The sequence below is a fragment of the Thamnophis sirtalis genome, unplaced genomic scaffold (genome assembly GCF_051295495.1).
Source record: "Thamnophis sirtalis isolate CommonGarterSnake01/CBP01778 unplaced genomic scaffold, rThaSir2_p1.2 scaffold_5, whole genome shotgun sequence".
Classification (NCBI taxonomy): domain Eukaryota; kingdom Metazoa; phylum Chordata; class Lepidosauria; order Squamata; family Natricidae; genus Thamnophis; species Thamnophis sirtalis.
The window spans coordinates 116547660-116570539 of NW_028261385.1; the positions used below are offsets into that span (position 1 = coordinate 116547660).

A 22880-nucleotide genomic window follows, 5' to 3' on the forward strand; every position below is an offset into this window, starting at 1 on the left:
AAAGCTCCGGGTGACTTCCTACTCATCCATGTAAGTATCCTTCTTTCACATATTCAGTCTGTCCCCATAGATCTGGGAAATGTTGTTTGGAAAAGTGTGTCTGAGCCACTTTGATGTGAAAATTTGTGGAATACCTCCTGAAATACACACATAGTATATCTGACCAGAGTTAGAACTGGCTATGGGCAGTTCTATCTCTAGCAGAGCCTTTTGGAAGCACAGAGCATAGGACACTTTTCCGCAGCCACATGTACACTTACTCCTTCACTTCTGCTGGATTGTGTAATAGACTTCTGCAATTGTAAAGGCACATACTCTCTATTCACACACTTTCAAACCTTTCCAGCTGATGTCAACAGTCACTATTCTGAAACTCATTGCAGTTACTAAGGAATGTTTCTTCAAATAAAGTTCCAGTTTTTGAAAGGCTGCCTCTCCCTTTCTTTTTCCAACTAAGACTTCCTCTCAGCCATTCCCTGTTAGTAACAAATAACAACAATGAAAACCTTCCACCAATTTCAGCAAAGTGTACATTAACGCCTGGGAAGTGCTTTCGCCATTCCAAGCCATTGGAGATTCAGTGGGACCTAGCAGGCTGTTGGGGAAATTGTGCAGTGTGCCTTCATGGTCTGGCCTCAAAGTTCTTTAATCCTCTTTTGATTATCAGTCAAGTTTATAGTATAAGAGAAAGTGTTTACAATTTTTACAAGGAAAAGACAAAACAAAGTGATCAAAACACCATTTGCCCACATCTGTTTTTTTTTTAAAACTTTCATTCAAGTAGTTTTGGTACAGTAACAAATAAACAAACATCTCCATTAGATGTCTAAAATCAACTGAATCTTCTGCAAAGCTCGCAAAGCTGCTTTGCAAACTTCTACCTGACAACTCCTCCTTGTCCCTGCAATGGGTGTACACACAACTCAGATGAAGCACTCAGATGCAGACAGACAGGAGGCACTTCTGCATTACTTTTGGATACTGCATAGCACCTCTGCTGAAGACATTCCACAGTTTTATGATGAACTAAATCTAAATTTTCCTATTTGTTTATGTAGATTCCCATCATTTTTGTGTGTGGAAAGCAATGTTTTTTCCTTTACTACCTTGCAACTTCACAAAACATAAACCTACAACCAGAGATGGACTGCTGCTGGTGCAGACCGGCTAGCCCAAACCAGTTGTTCCGATTCTGCACGGTTTGGAGAACTAGCAAATTGAACTACCAGCTGCCCCCGCCCCGCCTGTTTTTTGGGCTGGTTTTGGCCATTTTGGGGCCATTTTCAGGCTGTTTTTCCAGCCAAAATCAGCCTGAAAAACAGCCTGAAAATGCCCCAAAAATGGCCTGAAATCGGGTCAAAAACAGGCCTTTTTTCCGGGCCAAAATCAGCCTGAAAATGGCCTGAAAAACAGCCAAAAAACATCCAAAAAACAACCTCTTACAGCCAGCTTTCCCAGTCTAGCTTGTCACAGTCTCTCTCTCCCTCTCTCTCTCTCTCTCCCTCTCCCCCCTCTCTCTCACACACAGAAACAAGTTGGATCTTTGTTTCCTCCCACTCCCCTCACCGGAGACTCCTGTCCCATACAGGTACTACCCACACAAGTGACCTTGAGTTGGCCACGCTCACTCAATCACATGACCCACCCACCCCACACCCACACAGCCAGTCATTAGGACAGAGCACCGGTTGTTAAAAAATTTGGAGCCCACCACTGCCTACAACAAATAGCTTACACGAGACTAAATGCTAGTGAAGAGCTTTTCAGGCGCCCCAGTGAAATTCATGGCTATTTTATTTAATATATTTTGTCCTCTTTAATTTATTATTCTATGGTTCCTTTCTGAATAAAAAATTCAATGGGACCATAAGAAAACAACTTCAGCCATAAAAACAAAAAGACCCCTGCATGAAACCCCAACCTGGAAATATATGTTCAGCCCTTTAGACATTACAGAATTAATTTTAAAATAGCAAAAAGAATAAAAAAAATAAGGAAATTGCAAAGCCCTCAAAAGGCAATGCACGATTTCAATAAGAAATCAATTCCATTTGTGGAACTCCCTTAAGTACCCAAATGACTAAATAAGCAAAAAAAATGTACATACCCGTGGACCAGGTTTCCCAGGTTCACCTTTTCCCCCTTTGATGCTCTGGCCTGGTGGCCCCTTTTGAAAGATGGCAGATATTTTACATGAGTTAATATAGTTAATTAAAATTCCAGTATAAGTTCCATGGACAAAATGTAAAAAGGCAACAGTAAAATATTGGGCTTTCTGTCTGGATGGTCTCTTGTGACGAGCCGATGGACAGAGAATGGAAGCAATTAGCTTCCTCCCATAATTGGGGCATACCAGGGGTTGTGACACTAAATATATATATATGTATATGTATATGTATATGTATATGTATATATTATATGTGTATATATATATTTCTTTTGATTTTTACTTTCAAACATAATTCTTACTTTACTCAAAAAGTGAACTCTACTCATGCAGAGGAAGCTTAAAAGGCCATTAACTTGGTTTAAACAAGGTTCAGATTACCCCCTTAAAAATAAAATTGCCCCCCCTATGGGGCATGGGCCCCACATTGGGAACCTCTGGTCTAGACGGAAACTCTCTATTCTGTCTTGCAAGGTTATTCTCACAGTTCATTATAGATGGCTAGGAAGTAATCAAGTAATCAGTGGTAAGATTTCTACTGATGTAGCTAACGTTCTCTACAAAGCTGGAGGACCAATTAAAATGTTCAGAATTCAGAGATTCTGGTGATTCTGATGATGCTTTAGTCTCATTATTGATCACCCACATTATAGTTGCTGATGCTGTTGTTTCTGGGAAATCTCTCCAGTTATTGGGACTCTGGAATGACCCTTGATTTACTTTACTAAGGAACCCTTGGCAAGGAAACAACTGATAGGCAATTAGAGAACAGATGTATGCAACCATGGCTACTGTGTGTTGATAACTTCACTCTTCTTACATCTTCAGTGAATCATGCAGCAAGACTTTTTTGATGATGGTTAATGCTTCTTTTGGGTTTTTTGTTTTATTTTATTTTTATGACAACCCCAAACTTTATAAAATAACCTCTCCAACAACTACACCAATAAATCCACCCCAAACGAATTAAAAATCCCATCATAAGAAATGAAGCAAAGCATATGAAGTCATATCATCACCACTACTTGTAAATTCATAACATGAATTTGCATAACATGCTGCTTTCCTCCTGAGCTACCAGGAAAAGCTGGGTTTTATCTGGTCTCCAAAACCCAGGAGAGAAGGGATTGACCAGACCCAAGGCATAAGAGCAGCAAATCCCTGTTTCCTAGGCACCTTCAAATGGCATTCTTGAACCAGATGAAATCCGGCCAGAAATTACTTTATTTCATCTGACTGGATGGGCAGATGAACATGGAGAAGGTGGTCCCTCAGATAACTGAGTCTGGAGACATGAGATTTTAAAGGTGACAAGAAGCACCTTCAACTCCAGCTTGAAGCCATCTGGCAACCAATGAAAACCCCAAAGCAGTGGGATCACCATCTTTCATTAATTGATTACTGAAAATAATAATATTACTGACAATAATAAAGTTGCTGTTATTAACTTTAAAATTAAAATTAAACTTTAGTTACTGATTGAAATATAGAATTTCAGAATTCAACCCCATTTGGGCTCAACTTGAAAACTATTTTGTGATCAAGCAAGTATTGATATACATCTTTGTTCTGGGATTACTTTTGATATTTGCCCTTAATGATGATGGACAGATAACTAGAGACTGACAGAAAGACTAGATAAAACCAGCTAGGTTTTAGATAAAACTATTTTTTAACTGTTGTAGAATTTAAAATTAAAATTAAATTTTGATTTTGATTTGGTTATTTGCTCCTGAAGCATCACTCCTTCTAAAGCTCCATGACAACTAGAGCCTTTGAAATATTTATTTCAAGTTCCTAAAATGGAAACCTTCTTTTATTATGAGAAGTTGAAAGAAGATCATGAAATTGGCATTGGTTAATTACACAAACTTTAGAATAAGCCCTGTTTTGTAAATAACTGAAGCTCCCATTAAAGAATGTATAATTCATTTCTTTTGATCTTAAAATTAGATTAATACAACTGAAAATTCTGTTTTATGGATATAGGATTTTTCAAAAAAATGTTTAATAAGGTTTGCATGCTATTACTCAGAATTTGCAATATCATTGCATATAGTTTAACTTGTCCTACTATTGCCGTATTTCAGGCTGGAATTAAAACAGTTGTTAACATGACCTTAGCTTGATCACTGTTAGTTAAGAACACAAATATTTTGCTTGGCTAATGTTTCCAACACATGGACTCTATAAAGACATCAGAACTGTAACATTTTCCTGCATAGGGGCAGGGTAAAAACATTTTTATACAATATCAAAAGGGTGAATCTATACTTGCCTTGCGGCAATGGATTGCTGATATATATGGTGAGTCAACATTGAAATTGAATTATTTTTGCTAAGTTTGTTTTTTTGTTTATTTTGACGGAGAGGCAAATAGCAGGCTTTTTAAGCCATCTGGTTTTGGAGCTTTTGTTTCTGAGATAAATTTCCAACCCTTCTTTTTCCTTTCCCTTTTCTCAGGTTTTTTTTTTTTTTTTGCATTTTAGGGGATCTGAAATTTTGTTTCTCTTTTGTTTTTGTGTTAATTAGTTTGATGTGAGAAATCTTTTTTTGCCCCAAGATCACAAAATATTTACACTTACTGGAATGCAATCGTCACCTTTTTCACCAGGATCACCCTATTAGAATTTAAAAAACAAATAGACAATTACTATAGCAGAGCACCATTGATCTCTACAAAATGCATTTTCCAAATCTAGATAAGTATACATTTGTGCCCATCCCCCAGGCACCCCAGAAATCTCAACTGTGCAACATATCTGGTTATTATAAACTGTTAAATGTAACATAGATTTGCTAAGCATTAAGCTTTGAGTGACCAGGTTCTGAAATCCTTAGGACAACATGCTGAGCAACTTCAGAACATAAAGGGGGAAAAAACCTCTTTTTACTTTGCAATATAGTGACAGATTTAGACATTTAATTGATATCAGTTTTGTTGGTTTTAATCTGTACTATGGATTTTCTAACCTACCATCCACAGCATTTCTTATAACTGGAATGGCTAATTTGGTCTTTTATAATGCTTTCCTTATTTTACGAAGCCCATCTGCCTTAAGAGATTATTGCAGTGAACAAATTGAAAATAAGCAAGTGTTCCAGAGATAATTTACAAATGAACATAGATAGAAAATGAATGGTGCTCACATTGTTTATGTAAACTTTTATTTTGTCATTAATCCTCATCTAAGTGGCATCTTCTAAAAACAATGTAATGTTTACAGAAATAAGAAGTGCATATTTACTTTGTCTCCCTGTATGATGATGGTCCTTTTATCTTGATCCTGGGTATCTGTTCCTTGGGGACCAGGGGGACCCATGACACCACGCTCACCCTGCAAATATCCCCAATAAACAAATTGGCAAACGAATCAGCAAAAGGCATTGTAGTTTACTTACCGTAGTTTAAAAAACTTGGGGAAGTACATCATTTTAAAAACTCATTTCAGATGTTGTTTTGCTTTGCTTTAAAGTTAATCTTCTTCAAGCAAATTAGATATACTCATCAAAGATTAAATTATCTCTGTCTAGTCCCATCATTTCAGGAGATAACATTGTACACAATAAAAGAATGCAATCTCAAATAAATAATGAATCTATAATGATTTTCTAAAGGTTTTCTGAAATATACTGTATTTTATGCAATAAGTGATTTATGTAGTGTTTGTATATCAGCTTTCTCATATCCCACAGATGTAGACAGATGTTTCAATATTAGAAACTATAGAATGGATCAATAATTTTCTCCAAAAGCAATACAACTAAGTAGTTGTAATGTAATTTCATGAGTATTCTGAATTCCCCAACACATTGGGTTACTAACTTTAATGGAAAACAGAGAAAAAAATCATATTGACACAAGATGTAATGGAACTTTTGTATTTTAAATATCACAGAATCTTAAGACATGCCTTTTATTCCTTCAAAATTGTTGAATCTCCAAAAAAAGTTAAACTTTTTTCAGCGTCCCCACCCCCAGGACACAACATTTAAATCAGGTCCATTTCAGTGTCACATTAATTATGTGCTGCATGAAGAAATCATTCCTTTGGCTTCTTGGCCTTTTGGCTAAGAGCGTGTGTGTGTGTTTATGTGTTCGCATGTGCATGCATATGTGTGTCTGCGTGTGTGAATGTGTACATATGTGCGTGCATGTAGTACATGTTTTAAATCTTTCTTAGATGGTTGCTGGCTGTAGCATTTTGAAGAGTATTTTTCCCTGCCCACTTTCTCCATGCTCCATCAATGCACATCATCAAATTTCTCCTTAGTTGCTTTGATATGAAGATTTTGCTTGAGCTTCTTGATTATTTTGATTGCTCTCTTCTATTATTTTTTATATATGTATGCATGTGAACTTAGGGGATTTGGCCTCAATATTTATCACTTTATGCTTATTTAAACTGAGCTGCATTTGCCCTTTGGCTGACAAGTTAGTCAGTTCCAACATGTTTTTGGAGCTGTTCAGAATACTTCGGGTTTTTAACCTCCCCGCCTTACCCTTCTGTTGATATAGTTTATGAATACATTAAATAGTTGAAGAACCTATTCTCAGAGAAAGACTCTTGCCAGAATTTACCCTTGTTTTGCTGTAGTTGGAGAGGCATTACTGTAATTTAAATTGAGGATTGGGTTTAAACCCAATGTTTTAAGAAGAGTCACAGCAGCAACTGGCCCTAAAACCCGTTTATACATCCAATAGCATAAGCTTCACTCCCCCAGCTTATTGGGTTTTATAGTGCAGCCTAGTTCTAATTGTAGTAACTCTGTAATCACTCTCTTACTGACCATTCATAGACACCAAATCTCCACAGCTATGAAGGCAATGCACAGTCAAATGCTGCGATCCCTTTCCTTGGTGCGCAGATTTCATTTAAAAACACACACACTTTCATGTGGCTGGCTAACATTCAGTAATAGTGGATTCCATGACAGGTTTCCTCTGAATTTGTGTAAGTTTCTTTCAGTAAGGGAGGCTGGGATGAAACAAGAGGTAAAATAGAGGACACTGGAGCCTGCAGTGAAGCCAGCACTTTGCCTGTGCTTATGACTTTCAAAAGAGCAACCTTACCTTTTCCCCTGTTGGACCTTGGAAACTCAAGCCCATATGACCCTGATGATACAAACAAGAGACAGTTGGTAAAATAAAAATCACCTTTGAAGGAACTTATTGTTTGCAAATATCATTTGGGGGCATTTTTAAATGACTAAAACAGTTCTGCAGGTTTAACCCAGAGTCCTTTTCCTGCTGACGTCAAAGCCAGCAAATGCCTCTGGGAAGCCAAGATGGCAAGAGTTATCTCCTCTTTTTCTGATTCGTCTGACCCTGGAGTAAGATAAGATATAGTAAGTTTAATATCCTCCTTTCTTCACGAATGTACCTAATCCTCTCCTAAAGCTGCCATCACTGTCATTCTTAAACTCTACTACAAGCAAACCCTGAATCTTTTGTGCTCAGCTTTCTTCATTAAATGGACCAAGACTCTTATTTCTTTTTCAACGGCAAGCTCAAGTTCAATTTTTTTCTTTTAAAGACTCTGAAATCCCTTGCATCACCGTGGAGTTGAGGCAATTGAATGGAGCTGAGCATTTAAATGGCCGGATGCCTTTCTTGATGCCTATGCGGAGCTCACAGCAAATATTTTCTCTTTGCATCCAAAACAGGGGTGTCAAACTTGATTTCATTGAGGGCCGCATCAAGGTTGTGCTTGACTTTGGGGGCTGGGGGAATGTGGCTGGGGTAGATGTGGCCAGGGTAGGCATGGCTAGGATGGGCATGGCCAGCTCGACATCACTTGGGTTGGGGGGAACCTGTGGTGACCAAGTACTAAGGCAGGACTTCCCTCAGACCCTACCTCACTCTCATTATAATGTCCTTCCTTCCTTCCTTCCTTCCTTCCTTCCTTCCTTCCTTCCTTCCTTCCTTCCTTCCTTCCTTCCTTCCTTCTCCTTTCTTCTTCTTTCCCCTCTTTCCTCATTTTCCTTCCTTGCTCTCTCCCCATCTTTCCTTCTTTTTCTTTGTCTTTCCTCTTTCCCTTTCTTCTTTCCTGTCCCCTCTTGCATGCTCAAATGCAAAAGGGGAAACATTTCTCCTTTTTAGTTTGTTTTGCTAGCTCCGTTTTCAGTGACAGAGGCACCATGGGCCCACCCTTTGCTGTTTCCAGGGCGGCCCTGCAGGCCAGATCTAATCATCCCATGGGCCAGATCCAGCCCATTGGCCTTGAGTTTGACACTCCTGGTTCACAGAGATAAATATCTGCCACTACCCAGGATCACACTCACACTCCTGATTGTGAAGTGAGAGTTTCACCTCTAGGTCATCACACTGCTCAAGCTCCAGTTTAAATAACTCTTATAAAAATAATATGGCATTATAGCAACAAATACTTTGTTTTAGAAATATTTCATTGTTGTACTTTTAATTTTTATTATTGAAATTAACTACTATAGAAGAGACAATATCAGATATTTATCCCTACTTTAAAAAGTATATTGTAATTGTTAAATTTGCAGTACTACCAGGAACTAGAGCACCTCCACTAATTTGATGACTCCGAATACCTTTCTTTTGGCAGCTTATGGCATGTAAACTCCCATAGGACCATAGGTGCTTCAAAGGGGTGCTTTGCTTTGATCACAACTCCATTTCAAAGCTGCTTTGCCAAGCAAAGTGGATTCTGCTTTTCAAGAACAAATGGATGACAAATGGTGTGCTATTTCGAATTGTTTTAGCTGCCTCCTTTACCATGTCCCAAAATCAGTGAGTTACTGACCATTTTAAAAGAGGCAGTCACAGCAAGATAAATCATTTTTAAGCAACGGAGGCAATTTTCCTTGAAGTACTTGGATTATACATGTCTATTCAGTTTCCGGCTGGTTTTTTAGCATTTATGTATCATAGATTACCGTATTTTTTGGAGTATAAGACACACTGGAATATAAGATGCACCAAGGTTTTGAAGAGGCATTTTTTTTTAAAAAAGTAAGTAGGTAGATAGAGGGATAGAGAGGGAGAGAAAGAAAGAGAAATACAGTAGGTAGGTAGGGAGAGAGAAAGAGAGTAGGTAGGTAGGTAGAGGGAGAGAGAGAGAGAGAGAGAGAGAGAGAGAGAGAGAGAGAGTGTAGATAGGTAGGTAGAGGGATAGAGAGAGAGAGAGAAAGAGAGAAAGAGAGAGAGAGAAATGCAGTAGGTAGGTAAGTAGCAGGGGTGGGTTGCTGCTGGTCCCTGCCGGTTCTCACGAGCCAGTTGGTCACTGGACCCAGAAGTAAGCCTGCCTCTCCTCCCGGCCCTGTATACCCATCCGGATGGTATTTTGTCCCTTCTGTCTCCACGTTGCTCAGAAAAGCAACTTCCTTTGGTCCTTTGCTAGCAGGCAGTTTCTAGGACGCCTGCCGCCACCAAAGGACATTCCCTCCCCTGGCCTGCCCCTCCCTCCCACTCGCCCACCAGCAGAAGCCTTCTGGGAGGTTTTGGCTGGCGGGCACGCAGAGGGAGGGAAGGGAATTCATGCAAAGGTAGGAAATCGCATGGATTCCCCACCCCCTTCATTGGAAACGAGGCGGCTGTCAGAGGAGAGAGCAGCGCATGCCCATTAGCTTGTCCAATGAATCCTCCCCTCCTGGTAATTCTTCTTCTATTTGAACAAGCCACGTGGGGCGCACTCCCTTGCTGAGCCAAGGTGGCGCAGTGGTTAAATGCAGCACTGTAGGCTACTTCAGCTGACTGCAGTTCAGCAGTTCGGCTGTTCAAATCCCACCAGGCTCAAGGTTGACTCAGCCTTCCATCCTTCCGAGGTGGGTAAAATGAGGACCCGGATTGTTGTTGGGGGTGATATGCTGACTCTGTAAACCGCTTAGAGAGGGCTGAAAGCCCTATGAAGCGGTATATAAGTCTAACTATTGCTATTGCTATTGCTTTGACAGCCACCTCATTTCCAATGGGGGGGAGGAAGAAATCCATCTTTTCCATCCATTTCCATGGATCTCCCCCATTGGAAATGAGGGCAGCTGTGAAAGACAAGGCAGCGCACCCCTTGTGTCATATTCAAACAGCAAATGGAACAGGAGAGGAGTTCCATACGGGGCTTTTTAAACAGCCAAACTCCTCTCTTGTTAATTCTTCTGTTTGAACAAGCCTCAGGGGGTGCGCTCCCTTGTTTTGACAGTCACCACGTTTCAAATTGGGGGGGGAGAAAAAACCCATCTTTTCCATCCATCTCCATGGATCCCCCCAATTAGAAACGAGGGGGCTGTGAAAGACAAGGGTTTGCACCCTGCATGGCTGTTCAGGCAGCAAAAGAAGGAATAGGAGAGGAGTTCCACACGAGGCTTTTTAAACAGCCGAACTCCCCTCCTGTTCCTCAGGCAGGCCGGAACGGCAGCGCACACTAGGCTGTTGCTCCTCCTGCCGCTGCTGTGTCGGTGTGACTCTCGTGAGGAGAAAAGAAAATAATAATAAAAGGCTCCCACCATGGAGCGACCTACCCTGCTCCCCCGCCCAGCAGATCTTTTTCCCCTTAGTTCAGCTCTTCTTCACCCACCAAAGTGCTATCCCCACTCAGCTGTCCTTGCTGTCGCCACTCCCCCTCTGTGTGCCTAGTCAACGGCTTGAGGGGGAGCAAGTGATGGTGGCGCAGGGTAGCTGGTGGCAGCTACTGCTCCTGGGCTCACTGTGCATAGCGGGCAGTGCCCCGATTCCACCACCACCACCGCCGCACTGCCTCAGCAGCAGCACCTGCTGAGGGGGTGGTGGTGGAAATGAGCAAAATACAGCCCATTCTGTTTTTCATCAAAAACATTGCATGGATATCTTATGGAGGCTTATAGAATGCTGCTGGAAGTTGGCGGGGGGATGACAAAAAACAGCCTGTTTTTGCTCATTTCTGCCCTCCCCAGCCCCCAGGAACTCTCTGAAAACCTCCATAAGGATATGCACGGCCATTTTGGTGAAGGGGACGGGGCTTCAGGAGGCAAAAATTGCTGTATTCGATGTATAAGATGCACCCAGATCTTCAGCCTCTTTTTTTGAGGAAAAAAGGTGTGTCTTATACTCCGAAAAATACGGTATGTGTAGTATGCAGAGAAGAGTGCAGAGAACAACAACAAAGGTGATTAGAGGACTGGAGGCTAAAACATATAAAGAATGGTTGCTGGAATCAGGATGTCTAATGAAAAGAAGAGCTAGGGGTGACATGATAGCAATGTTCCACTAGCTAAGGGGTAGCCACAAAGAAGAGGGTGTCAAGCTATTTTCTAAAGCACTTGAGGGCAGGACAAGAAGCAATGGGTGGAAACTAATCAAGGAGAGAAGCAACCTGTAACTTTCCTGAAAGTTAGAACAATTCATCACTGGAACAACTTGCCTCTAGAGGTTGTGGGTGCTCCAACACTGGAAGTTTAAGAAGAGATTGGACAACCATTTGAATGAAATGCTATTGGGTTTCTTGCCTGAGTAGGGGTTTGGGCTAGAAGACCTCGAAGGTCCCTTCCAACTTTGTTATTCTGTAGTGTTATTCAGTTAATTTAGATTGTTTTGTCCATCAAGGTCTATAAAATATTTAAATAAATATTTGTACTTTGATTATTTTTCCAAATAATTTATACTGAATAAAAGTGCCAAAGAAGCTAGCCTTACCTTCTCACCTGGAGGTCCAGGTGGCCCAGGAATACCCTGTAAAATTAAACATTCTATTAATTCTTTGCGTTATATTTATTTCAAAAGTTTAGTTTCATTAATGAATGAACTCTTTACAAGTAGGATTTTCATTTCATGCTGCTTCTTTCATCTGATCTGAGCATAATGCGATTGCATGACAGCCAGCAATTCTATTCAGGCAAAGAATAATAGTTTCAAACATTTTAATAAAAAGCATGGAAATGTTTACAACTTATTTTGTTTTAAAGCCTATTTGTACCATTACTGTTATATTTTTCTTCTCTTCTTCAACCTTTATCAAAACAGAAATTGATGGTCACTAATTTTTTCATACCTAGTGGTATGAACATCACAATCAATTAAATTCTATTAGTAAAGGACAGAATATTAATTTCTCTAAAAGTCTTGGATGAATTCCAGTTCTTGAGATCCAAGGATGTTGATAACACTTCAAGTTCAACTGACTACCTTAATATTCCAAACTGTGTTCTTACACTCATTTCTACAAATAACAATTGGTGAAACCTGGAAGACTTTTTTCTTTTTATTGCAAAAGCTAGCCGGGAGAAGAGAAACATTAAATGCTGGTTGCTAACATCTTCTTTGCTTGCGAAGATACTTGAGTGAACCATTTTTAGATGACGACTTTTCTGAATTCATTTCAATGCTGTTTAAAGCCAGATTGGGGGTAGAAATTGCCATGGTCGTTCTTTCTTCTTTGATAAGAATGAGATAGCAGGGTACAACCTTGGATTTCTCAGTGGTTTTAGTATTCTACACTATGATATATTTAAAGAGTTGTTAGCACTGGAGATACTACTTTATAGTTGTTCTGTTTCTGTGTGGATGGCTATTTCATGGAGTAGAGTTGCATTATAATTGCACCATTAAATTCTTTAGAGCTCTTCTTTTTTCTTCATAAGAGATTTCACATTGGTTTTTACACATTTTATCTGTTCTTCTATAACTGAATATGGGAGGTTGATAGTGTCCTTCCAATTTCTGTAAAATAAGTTCTGTGAGCATCTTCCCAAACCGGAACAAAATGAGTCTCATGTGGGTTTTGTTTGTTTTGTTCTTGAGAACACATATTTGGTTAGTGGATTCTAAGCAAATTCTGATCAAAGCTATGAAGTTCCAGGAAACATAGGATTGCAGTTTATATATTTTTCTCTTCTATAATTTATTTTTAATGTTTACTTCCCAAGAGAAACACAAAAATGTCTAGCAGTAGGAGTCAAGATGAAATACAAACTGCCCTGCCATTTTTTTTCCAGATAGTCTTGATTTATTTTAGGAACCAATTATTTGTTTTGTATATTTCTTTCATAAACTTGGCAAGAATGCACCTAGTGCCCATCTGCAGGGTGATTTTAATTCATTTGTTCTCAGTATGGCCCATATCCCCCCATGCCATATTTTTAGGGAGCCACAGTCTTTATATCATGTACCAGTCATTTATACTGTATCATATAGCCAGCAAAAGTCATTGAGAGTCAGGAGGCATATAGGTTTACTATATTTTTATCATGGTTAGTTCTGTTACATATGTGTGAGGGAAAGACGCAGGAGCCATGGAATCAGAGAGTAAGATGTTTATTGCGAGATGACTGCGATTCAAAAACGTCCCTGCAACTGTCAGGGTATTTATACTCGAGCCCAAAGCAACTCTCAAATGACCAGCCAATCAGAGAGCTGGTAACAGGGAACATTTGCATATATAACAAGTTCCATGGTTGTTTAGACTAGATTTGGAATTTTTATCCATCTATCAAGTCCTTCCCAAGCACCTGGGATAGGAGATGTTGTTCTTTGATGGTGTTAAAAGTGTCATCACAGGATGAAAAATGTTTAAAGTAAAACTGTCTTTTGCAGTTTTACTCATCATGATTTTGTCAAATGAGGGGTCCTTGGTACTCCCTGAGCTTGCTTGTTTTCTTGCAGATATTTCATTACTGTTAACTAGGTAACATAATCAGTGCTAGTAAGGAGTGCTGTTTGCTGTCAGTTTATATTCTGGTGTCTTGTCTGTCTGTATGGGTGAAGGTGATCTTAGAGATTCCTTGGTTGTATCTTTTAATGGCTGATTTGTCAGAGTGCCAGGCTTCTAGAAATTCCCTAGCATTTTTGGACTTTGCCTGGACTAGAATTGCCACATTTTCCCAATTGAAATTATGGTTAAATGTGTCTATGTGTTGTGAAATTAAAGAATTTTTGTCATGTCTTCTGGATGCATTCTGCTAGTCTTCTGCCTGTTTGTTCTACACAAACAGGCAGAAGACTAGCAGACTAGGCCTCCTCCGAATTCCATCCGCCGGCCAGTGTCGACTGGCGACTACCCGGAGGAGAGCCTTCTCTGTTGCTGCTCCGACCCTCTGGAACGAACTCCCCATGGAGATTCGCACCCTCACCACCCTCCAGGCCTTCCGCATAGCCCTTAAAACCTGGCTGTTCCGACAGGCCTGGGGCTAAAGAATCGTTGCCCCATCTCGAATGGTATGATTGTTGTGTTTTGGACTTCTATGAATATTCTCTTTTATTGTTCCTTTCTGAATTGATGTATTGGATCATGTTGCTTTTCTGCCTCAGTCGTTTTTGATACTTTCCAAAATTACTTTTACTTTTGACTTTTACACTTTTATAAATTTTACTTCTGGCTTAGTCCAAATGCAACGGCCCCATATTGTACTCCTCTTATCTCATAATGGCTATTCTGCATAAGCCGAGAAGCTGAGAAGTTGTCACACTAAGCCAGTTTTGTGTTTGCTGCCTTATGGCATTCCCCATAGCAGGACCTATTGCTGCTTTTTCAAATGCAGACATAAACGTCTGCTAGTATCATTCCTGGGCTTCTTCTATCTTCAGCTCTTTCTTGCTATATGGTGGGAAACTTAACTGAATTCTTCTACTACCCTGGTTTCTCTGTTTTATGTAATCCAGATGCCCTATACCAATTTGGGACAGTCACAAGCATAGAAGTAAGGAGATTTTTGAGAGACTATCTGCTGGTTCTCGTACCTATTTGCTCCTCCCTAGTTTGTTCTCCACAAATACCACATTATTTTCTTCTATGGGAGCAATTTAGGCTATTAAAGTAACTCTTAATTGTATCCATCTCAGAGATATGATTGTCTTAAGAGCACAGCCTCACTAGCAGCAATTCAAAGATGATCTAAAGCTGCCAAGTTTGCCTTTACCTGCAAAAACCATTTAATAATTTCTGAGGAGTGGAAATTCGGATAGTAGTAATGCAGCTGCAGCAGCTTTTCTCTTATCTTCAGTCTCTTTGCCACCATGTTGTTTCATCATTAGGGATTTCTTACATTTCTTTAAATAATATTTTGAATAATAATCAAATGTTGGTTTGAATGCACAAGATATCATAATATAGCATATAACTTGCAACGTACACACTCTATGAAGACCTGCATGTTACATAGAACATCATACTTGCAATACCGATACACAGTAGGGCTATGCAGTACTTCAGAAATAATTTTGAATGGAGGCCTTGGACTATGAAGGAGTCCAAACATAGTACAAGTCTGAATCAAAATTGTGGCTGCTTTGAAGAATTAGGGACAGATGATCTGCCTGTATTTCTTGAACATCAAAGCATCTTTTTCAAAATCACATCTAAAGTGCCATGCAGCCATAGCACTTGAATTGAAACCTTATCTATTATAATAAGACCTAATGTTGGAAAGAGAAAAAAAAAGACCTAACATGACGTAAGACACAATAACAGAAAGAATAAGTGAAAAAGGTTTCTTCAAAAGGAGCAAGGAGGATGAAAAATATAATATCGTAAAATTTTCAATACTGGAAAAAGAGTTTGTTGGACGGAAGATTGATGGAAAGAATAAGGTATTGGAAAGGAACATGAACAACTTTGGCTCACCCTTCCATTTGCATGTTCCCACTACAAAATGATTCATTCATTCTGTGAACCGTCTTGGAAAGCCAAACTAAGCTAAAACAAAAACTAAGCAGGTTAAGTGGTTTGATTCTTGCTTCACAGGATCTGCTTCAATGAGTTCTGCAGAATGGAGCTGTGGAATGGGTCACCTACCCATTAGCAAGAACTCCCAAGGTCTCGTGGCATTGGCTGGGTATAAGGTTGGTGCAAAGGAGGAGGGATGGCTCAGTCATTCAATATTGCCTTGACATTTTTCATATACATACATTTTGCAAACCTATAATCACCCTTTCTGTAGACCATTAAAATATTGAAATTGTTCTGAAATTGTTCATGCTAATATCAATTCCATTTGGGTACACCTGGAGAAATGTTGCTTCGCCTCAAAAAAAAGGGGGGGGAATTCTCTGAAATCACCTGATGTGAGATCTAGCTGAACCCAGTGCATGTTTAACATACCTAAAGTTGGAGGACAACTTTAGATTAGGGATCAATTTAGACAACACCTAATTGAAATCATGAATTCTTGCAATATGCAGTTTAAAACCTCTGAAGCTGATCACTTACTTGTCTTCCAGGAGGTCCAGGTGGTCCAATAGGGCCAGTATTACCTGGAAGTCCAGGTGTTCCCTGGGTTTTAAAAAAAGGTTGAGAAATGGTGTCAGTAACACAGTTTCTTAGCCACTTTGCTATATAATGTCATAGTTTCCTACACTTGAACATGGCTTGGGAGACAAAACTCAAACAAAAATTTATCTCATTTCCCCTTTATGTCTCATTGTAATCTCTGACATTGATGTAATGGTGATATTCAAAGGCCTAAATATCTTAGCCTTTCTTTATATGAACAGCACTCAACCACTAGATAATTAATTTGGATTATTTTCTTCAGTATCTTTTCCAGCCCTAAACTATTTTCTTCAATATGAGGCAAACAGAATTGTGCGCAATATGTTATTCATTGATATCCACATCACAGACAGAATATTTCAAGCTCTCTCCTAGTAATTTTTAGTGTTGATATTATCCTTTTCACAATTACTACATCTTGGGCAAATATTTCCATTAAATATCCATCAGGTCTTCAAAATTTCTTTCCAGATTAGTCCAGATCCTCAAAGGAAGCAACATGGCCAGGATACCAGAGTTGATCAGGGGCAAATCTTTGTGGATTCTTCTATGCCCCTTCTCTTCTGCAGTCATATGGTGTTTCACTATTTATATTCCTAACTTTTCGATTCTGTCTTTCTGATGGACTTATTGGGGGGGGGGGTAAAGATTTGTATAGAAATACAAGTCACTTCCTTTTCTAAGGCTTCTGCAGTAACAAGATTCTCCTTTGCCTCCTCTCATCACCCCACATTTATCAAAATTGTGATCTTTGCTAGTTAGAATAAAACTTACTGGTTGTCCAGTATGTCCAGGCAATCCTTTCTCACCCTTTTGAAAACCACCTGGCAGGATTGAAATAATTTCTCCTGGGTCTCCCTATATGACACAGATTTAAAAATAATAGATTACAATTAGTACAAGAGCATTGCTGCTGCTGTTCACCTGTTTGAGTAAAAATTGAGGACTTATCAATAACCGTAATTAATTTTAAATTTTACATTTGATGATATATTAAAGTTTTTAAGGATTTCATTAAAATGCTGCAAAATAGCAAGAAAACTTTTTGAGGTCTTTAAGCTGGCTTTTAACCAAAAGAACAAGACATGGACAAAGCAGAAATAGCAATAAAACAGAAATCTAATTATTATCTAGTTCAGGGCTATCAAACTCACGTCGTTGTGGTGGCGTCATGTGACATATCAGACTTTCCCCCCTTCATTAAACTGGGTGTGGGTGCGCCAGTGTGTGAGGCATCTGGCCTACAGACCAGGAGTTTGACAGCCCTGCTCTAGTTATACAATAATTTTTGTCCCATGAAAGATTTTAAAACTTCTGGTGGCACAGTGGTTAGAATGCAGTATTGCAGGCTACTCTGCCTACAGCCAGGAATTCAATCCTTACCGATCTTGAGGTTGACTCGGCCTTCCAGCCTTCCGAGGTCAGGAAAATGAGGACCCCAGATTATTGGATGCTGACTCTGTAAACTGCTTAGAGAGTGCTGTAAAGCACTGTGAAGCAGTATATAGGTCTAAGTGTTATTGCTATAGTTATATTTTATATTTCTTTTTCTTTAAGAGCCATGGTGGTGCAGTGGTTAGAGTGCAATACTGCAGGTTACTTCTGATGATCACAGGCTGCCAGCAGTTTGGCAGATCGAATCTCACCAGGCTCAAGGTTGACTCAGCCTTCTATCCTTCTGAGGTTGGTAAAATGAGGACCGAGATTGTTGGGGACAATATGCTGACTCTGTAAACTGCTTAGAGAGGGCTGTAAAGCACTATGCTTATAAGTCTAAGTGCTATTGCTATTCTATTTGCCCCTCAGATTGATAGTAAACTTTTAAAATGTACAAAAGACGGACAAAATTATTGGTTGCAAAAGGGAGCTGATAGGTTCCATTAGTTGCATCCTTTTTATTAGAAAAAGGACGGTTCTCCTTGTTGTTGTTTTTTGAGAACTAAACTTGTTTTATAGTGTTTCAGCAATTCAACGTGAAAACCACAAGTGAGATCTTTGATCCACCTATTTGATATATATTTGAACAGACCTGAGCAAAAACAGGTGCCTACTGTGGGGCCCTCCTCTCAATGCTAAGCTATTTAGTTCCTCTAATCCTTCCTTCCTGTGAATTGAATGGAAAAGTTGTAACTGAACAAAAATGCTTCTTTTGGAAAGAATTTTACAGTATGGTTGGAGCAATGGAGCAGCCCGTCATTATGAAAGAAAGTGACCATTTTTCTTTGACAAAAAAAAAAGATACTCATGCAGAGCTCCAAACTGGAATCTTTCCTTAGTCTGGATGAAGATCTATTCTTATTTCCTGTGACATATTCTGTCATTACAGCACTCTCTAAGCAGTTTACAGAGTAGCATATTGCCTCCAATAATCTGGGGTCCTCATGACTTCTTTTGTGGTAAATGGCCCTTTAAAAATGCCAGGAAAGGGGATTTTTTTAAAAAACAGGAAACTTGCATCAGGCCCCACTTATTTATTTATATATTTATTTATTAAATTTTGTATGCCGCCCACTCTCAAAAGAGACTCAGGGAATCAAAGTGTGTTCTCTGCAGCTCCTTTTTCCTCAAAAGAGAAATGAAGTATGTTTTTCCAAAAGTCCAATAATGCAAGTGATTCTTTGTTCTCAAAGAGAAAAGAATGCTAGTTCCAAATTTAGAACGGGCAACATTAGGACTGCTAATATTTTACAAGGGAGAGGAGAACCAATTACTCAGACAACATCATGTAGGAAACTGATTTTTCCTTTCTGTTTTTACAATGAGAGGGAACTCTTGGTTTTCTTTAATAAATCAAGCTGTTCATTATTCTGGGACATTTTGAGTTAGCCCAAATGCTTAACCTTCTATGGATGTTGTTTTTTTGTCCTATGACCAATTGAACAAATGATTTTTTTGAGTTCTGTTAGAGTAGCAAATCCACATATCATATAAACAATAAATGATAGGTATGTTCTTAATTAGAAAATGTACCTTTATTCCTGGAACTCCTGGAAGTCCCTAGAAAATATAACATTGTCTGAGAAATTAAAAAAAATAGCCAGTTGTTTTAATTATTGTTCCACAATTAAATTTTGTATTGCAAACTGAGCCATCGATTTTCATATTTATTTTTTATTATACTTGCTTTGATTTCAGTTAAAACAAATGATTTTAAAATGCTTACGAGATTGCCAGGTAAGCCAGGTAAACCAGGTGGGCCATGAGAACCTCTTTCTCCCTAATGGAAGAGAAAAAAATGTCTTTAATTCATGGATTTTTAAAAAGAGCTTCAAAATACTTGTTTAAAACAGTTTACCTTTGTTCCATTGCATCCTGGGATCCCAGGAGGACCAGCCGGGCCATCACCTCCAGGGATGCCCTGAGGTTCAGAAAGAAAAGCAAACAGTGATCAGTAGGTTATTCCTGCTGAAATAAAACCTTGAATGTGTTTCAGCTGCAACCTTGATTTTATACCCACCGGAAGGCCAGGATTCCCAGGATAGCCTGCTGAACCAGGAGGCCCCTAAGTTTTGAGGAAATGATAAAAAGAATGTAAATAGTACCATCAAGAAATTGTTTCTCCTCAACATTCATGAGGGACATTTTAAACCATCAGAAACACATATAATAACAGTCACATTCTCAACCATTTTTTTAGTTTTAATACAGTTGATACATACTGAAAGCAGTTCTGTACCATAAGGTCTTCCCTTTCATGTTAGTATGCAACATCATAATAAATATAGAGCAGGGGAAGGACTTGTGATGTCATTATGCTGCTTCTGTAATTCTGAACCCCATTGACCCTCCAAAATACCATTGCCAAGTATTGGCAAAAAGTCCATTAAGGGTTTCCAGAATTTTATAGATTGTTCTTATTTTATCACTGATAAAATAAATCAGTTTTATGTTCCTTCCTTTTACCTTTAACAGCTTTAATCTTTAATTCATCAAAATTTAATTCCCGCATTCAAACTTTCTTTCTCCCATCTCAAAGTTTTCTTCTGAACTCTTGAAAACTTATTTTGTAAATCCAGTAACAATATCCTTGTCCTGGTTGTTTTCCATTGTCATTTATAATTCCACTTTAACAATTAACTCTGTTTTATATTCCACCCTTTCTTTATTTTCCAATATTTCTATATTTTTGGGGATTTCTCTTCCTCATCTTTGACATTTTTAACTTCTTTAAAGTATTTAAGAAATATGTTGGCAGCTATAGAAATTATTGCTGTCAATTTAGTTGTAAGTTTCTCTCCTAATTCCTCAAAGATACTTTGAAATGAAGTGTCATGCCTTTGTCTGTTTTTTGCAAGCTTCACTGTTCCTTTTCCCGACTGGATCTTTAGGCCCCTGAACTGTTCCATTTTCATACTGTATTCACAAAATCTCAGGCTTGTTTTGTTTTATTTACTCACATTTTCAAAATTCTTAGCAAGTTCTAATACTCAAAATTTGTCTGGTCAGATAAATTTGTCTGGTTCTTTGAAAGATCTCTTTAACTTTACATTAATCGTAGATCCAAAAAGTGAGATTTGACTAATTTAATGTTCTTCAAGGCTGTGCTACGGTTAATGGCTTGGTGGTTTCCTTCATCTCCCAATGCTCAGACTATGGGAGAAACCCTGTCCTGCCATCTCCTGCATATGCGAGTGCTCCCTCATCCTCACCTTGTCCAAAGAAGTTCTATTGGACCGAGTTTGCTACCAGTCCATTGGTTATTGCCACATTATTACCACATTGTTGTCTCTGCACTTTCAGAGATGTCTATCAGCCATTTTCCTCATCCAGAAACCAGTAACCTTTTTGAATTTAGGATGGTGCTGAATGAGTAATATTTACAACCAATCCTCAATATTATGGCCATCATCGTACTCTCACAGTCTCATGATCATGGGCCAAGTGCTCGGCAACCAACCTGGATTTCTAACCATTGAATGTCCCTCAGTCACATGATTGCGATATGTTGCCTTCTCTGCAGGCTTTCCACAAGCAAAGTGAATTGGGAAGCTGGCAGGATGCCAGAAATCGTGGTTACATGAAGTCCTTGCATAACAACCAATGTGATTCATTTAACTATTGTAACCGGGAATTACTGGAACTGCTTTTACTAAGAGACATGCTCATGTGATATTATGCTTTATGACATTGCTTAGTGATGGAAAATCTTACCGCTTCAAGCAAGGACTACCTGCAATAACTTGAGAAGATATAATAATTTTTTCTGATGCTGGGAAAATCGAAATCAATTGAAACAGAGGCTGATAAACAGGGTGGCTAGATGTTATCGTGAGGCACTTGCGTGAACTTCTAAACTCAGAGAAGCATTTACTCTCTGACAATCCTTGAGAACAACAACTTCAGATCCCAACCACCAAAAGATATTTAAGCCACCAAAGCATTCTAATTTTTTTAATGGGAGTATATTTCATTTTTCTTTAAATATTTTAGCTAGATTGTTAATAAACTGTTGAATACTTTCCTGTTCTTACTTGCAAACAACAGATCAAATGACATTCGATAAGATTTAAGTGTAAATAGCTACTTCACTGTCATTTTCACATCATTGAGCATTAACACTGATTACCATTAAGTAGATCGAACTGCATTCTAGTAAGAAAGTGAAAAAGTAATTATAAACATTCAGGACATGCAAATTGTGCTCTACAAAGGGTGATGCACACTACCATGTAATAAATACAACAAATTAAGAATGACTAACATGTTCAATGCTACTTTTAAAAAACTAGTATGCATCATGCTCAGCAGAATGCAGTGTATTTGATTATAACCTAGTGTGTTACATGCACCCAGTTATTGTGATTTGCAATCCATAACTAATGATTTGGAATATTATGTAGATAAGGCTACTATGGCTTATTACACAAACTACAACCATCATGATATGTATAGCAGCAATAACGTTTCATGCAAACTTACTCTCGTTCCTTTTGTTCCTGGTAGTCCTGGTTCTCCAGTATCACCCTATGGAAAGATACAAAAAATTATTTGTTTATTGTTATCAGGATTTCAAGTACTATTCTGCAAGTTAATGTTTGGCATAAGGTTCATTTTACCTTTGTTCCGGAGGCTCCTGGAGGCCCTTCTGGTCCTTGTACTCCAGGAAATCCAACTAAGCCTTGTAAACCTGGCAAACCTCTTTCACCCTGTGAAAATTAAATACACAATATAATATATATATATATATATATATATATATATATATATATATATATATATATATATATATATATATATATATATATATATATATATATATATATATATATATATATATATATATATATATATATGTGATATATGTATTTCCTTCAACACCCAAAATGCTGCTGCTGATGGTGGTGATGGTGGTGGAGGAGAAGGAGGAGGAGGAGGAGGAAGGAGAAGGAGTAGAAGGAGAAATATGTATAACATATAGCAGTGAGAACAAAAACCAATAAGAATCTACTTCTTAATGTCATGAAGTCAGAAAGGACATTACTACTGGAACATCAATGAGTTTAAAA

At 38.6% G+C, this 22880-nt stretch overlaps 1 protein-coding gene across 1 annotated transcript in view; it reads right to left on the reverse strand.

Annotated features, from left to right (window-relative positions):
• COL4A1 (collagen type IV alpha 1 chain) overlaps positions 1–22880 on the reverse strand; it is a 146178-nt gene that overhangs the window by 78229 nt on the left and 45069 nt on the right. The window contains exons 3-15 of the mRNA XM_087716709.1: positions 22431–22520; positions 22294–22338; positions 19832–19876; positions 19670–19732; positions 19538–19591; positions 19345–19371; positions 17149–17232; positions 16312–16374; positions 11805–11840; positions 7242–7283; positions 5416–5505; positions 4753–4788; positions 2108–2167 (exon numbers count right to left, since the gene is read on the reverse strand). Coding sequence (XP_087572835.1) covers positions 2108–2167; positions 4753–4788; positions 5416–5505; positions 7242–7283; positions 11805–11840; positions 16312–16374; positions 17149–17232; positions 19345–19371; positions 19538–19591; positions 19670–19732; positions 19832–19876; positions 22294–22338; positions 22431–22520 — 735 coding nt within the window. The remainder of the gene's footprint in view (positions 1–2107; positions 2168–4752; positions 4789–5415; positions 5506–7241; positions 7284–11804; positions 11841–16311; positions 16375–17148; positions 17233–19344; positions 19372–19537; positions 19592–19669; positions 19733–19831; positions 19877–22293; positions 22339–22430; positions 22521–22880) is intronic.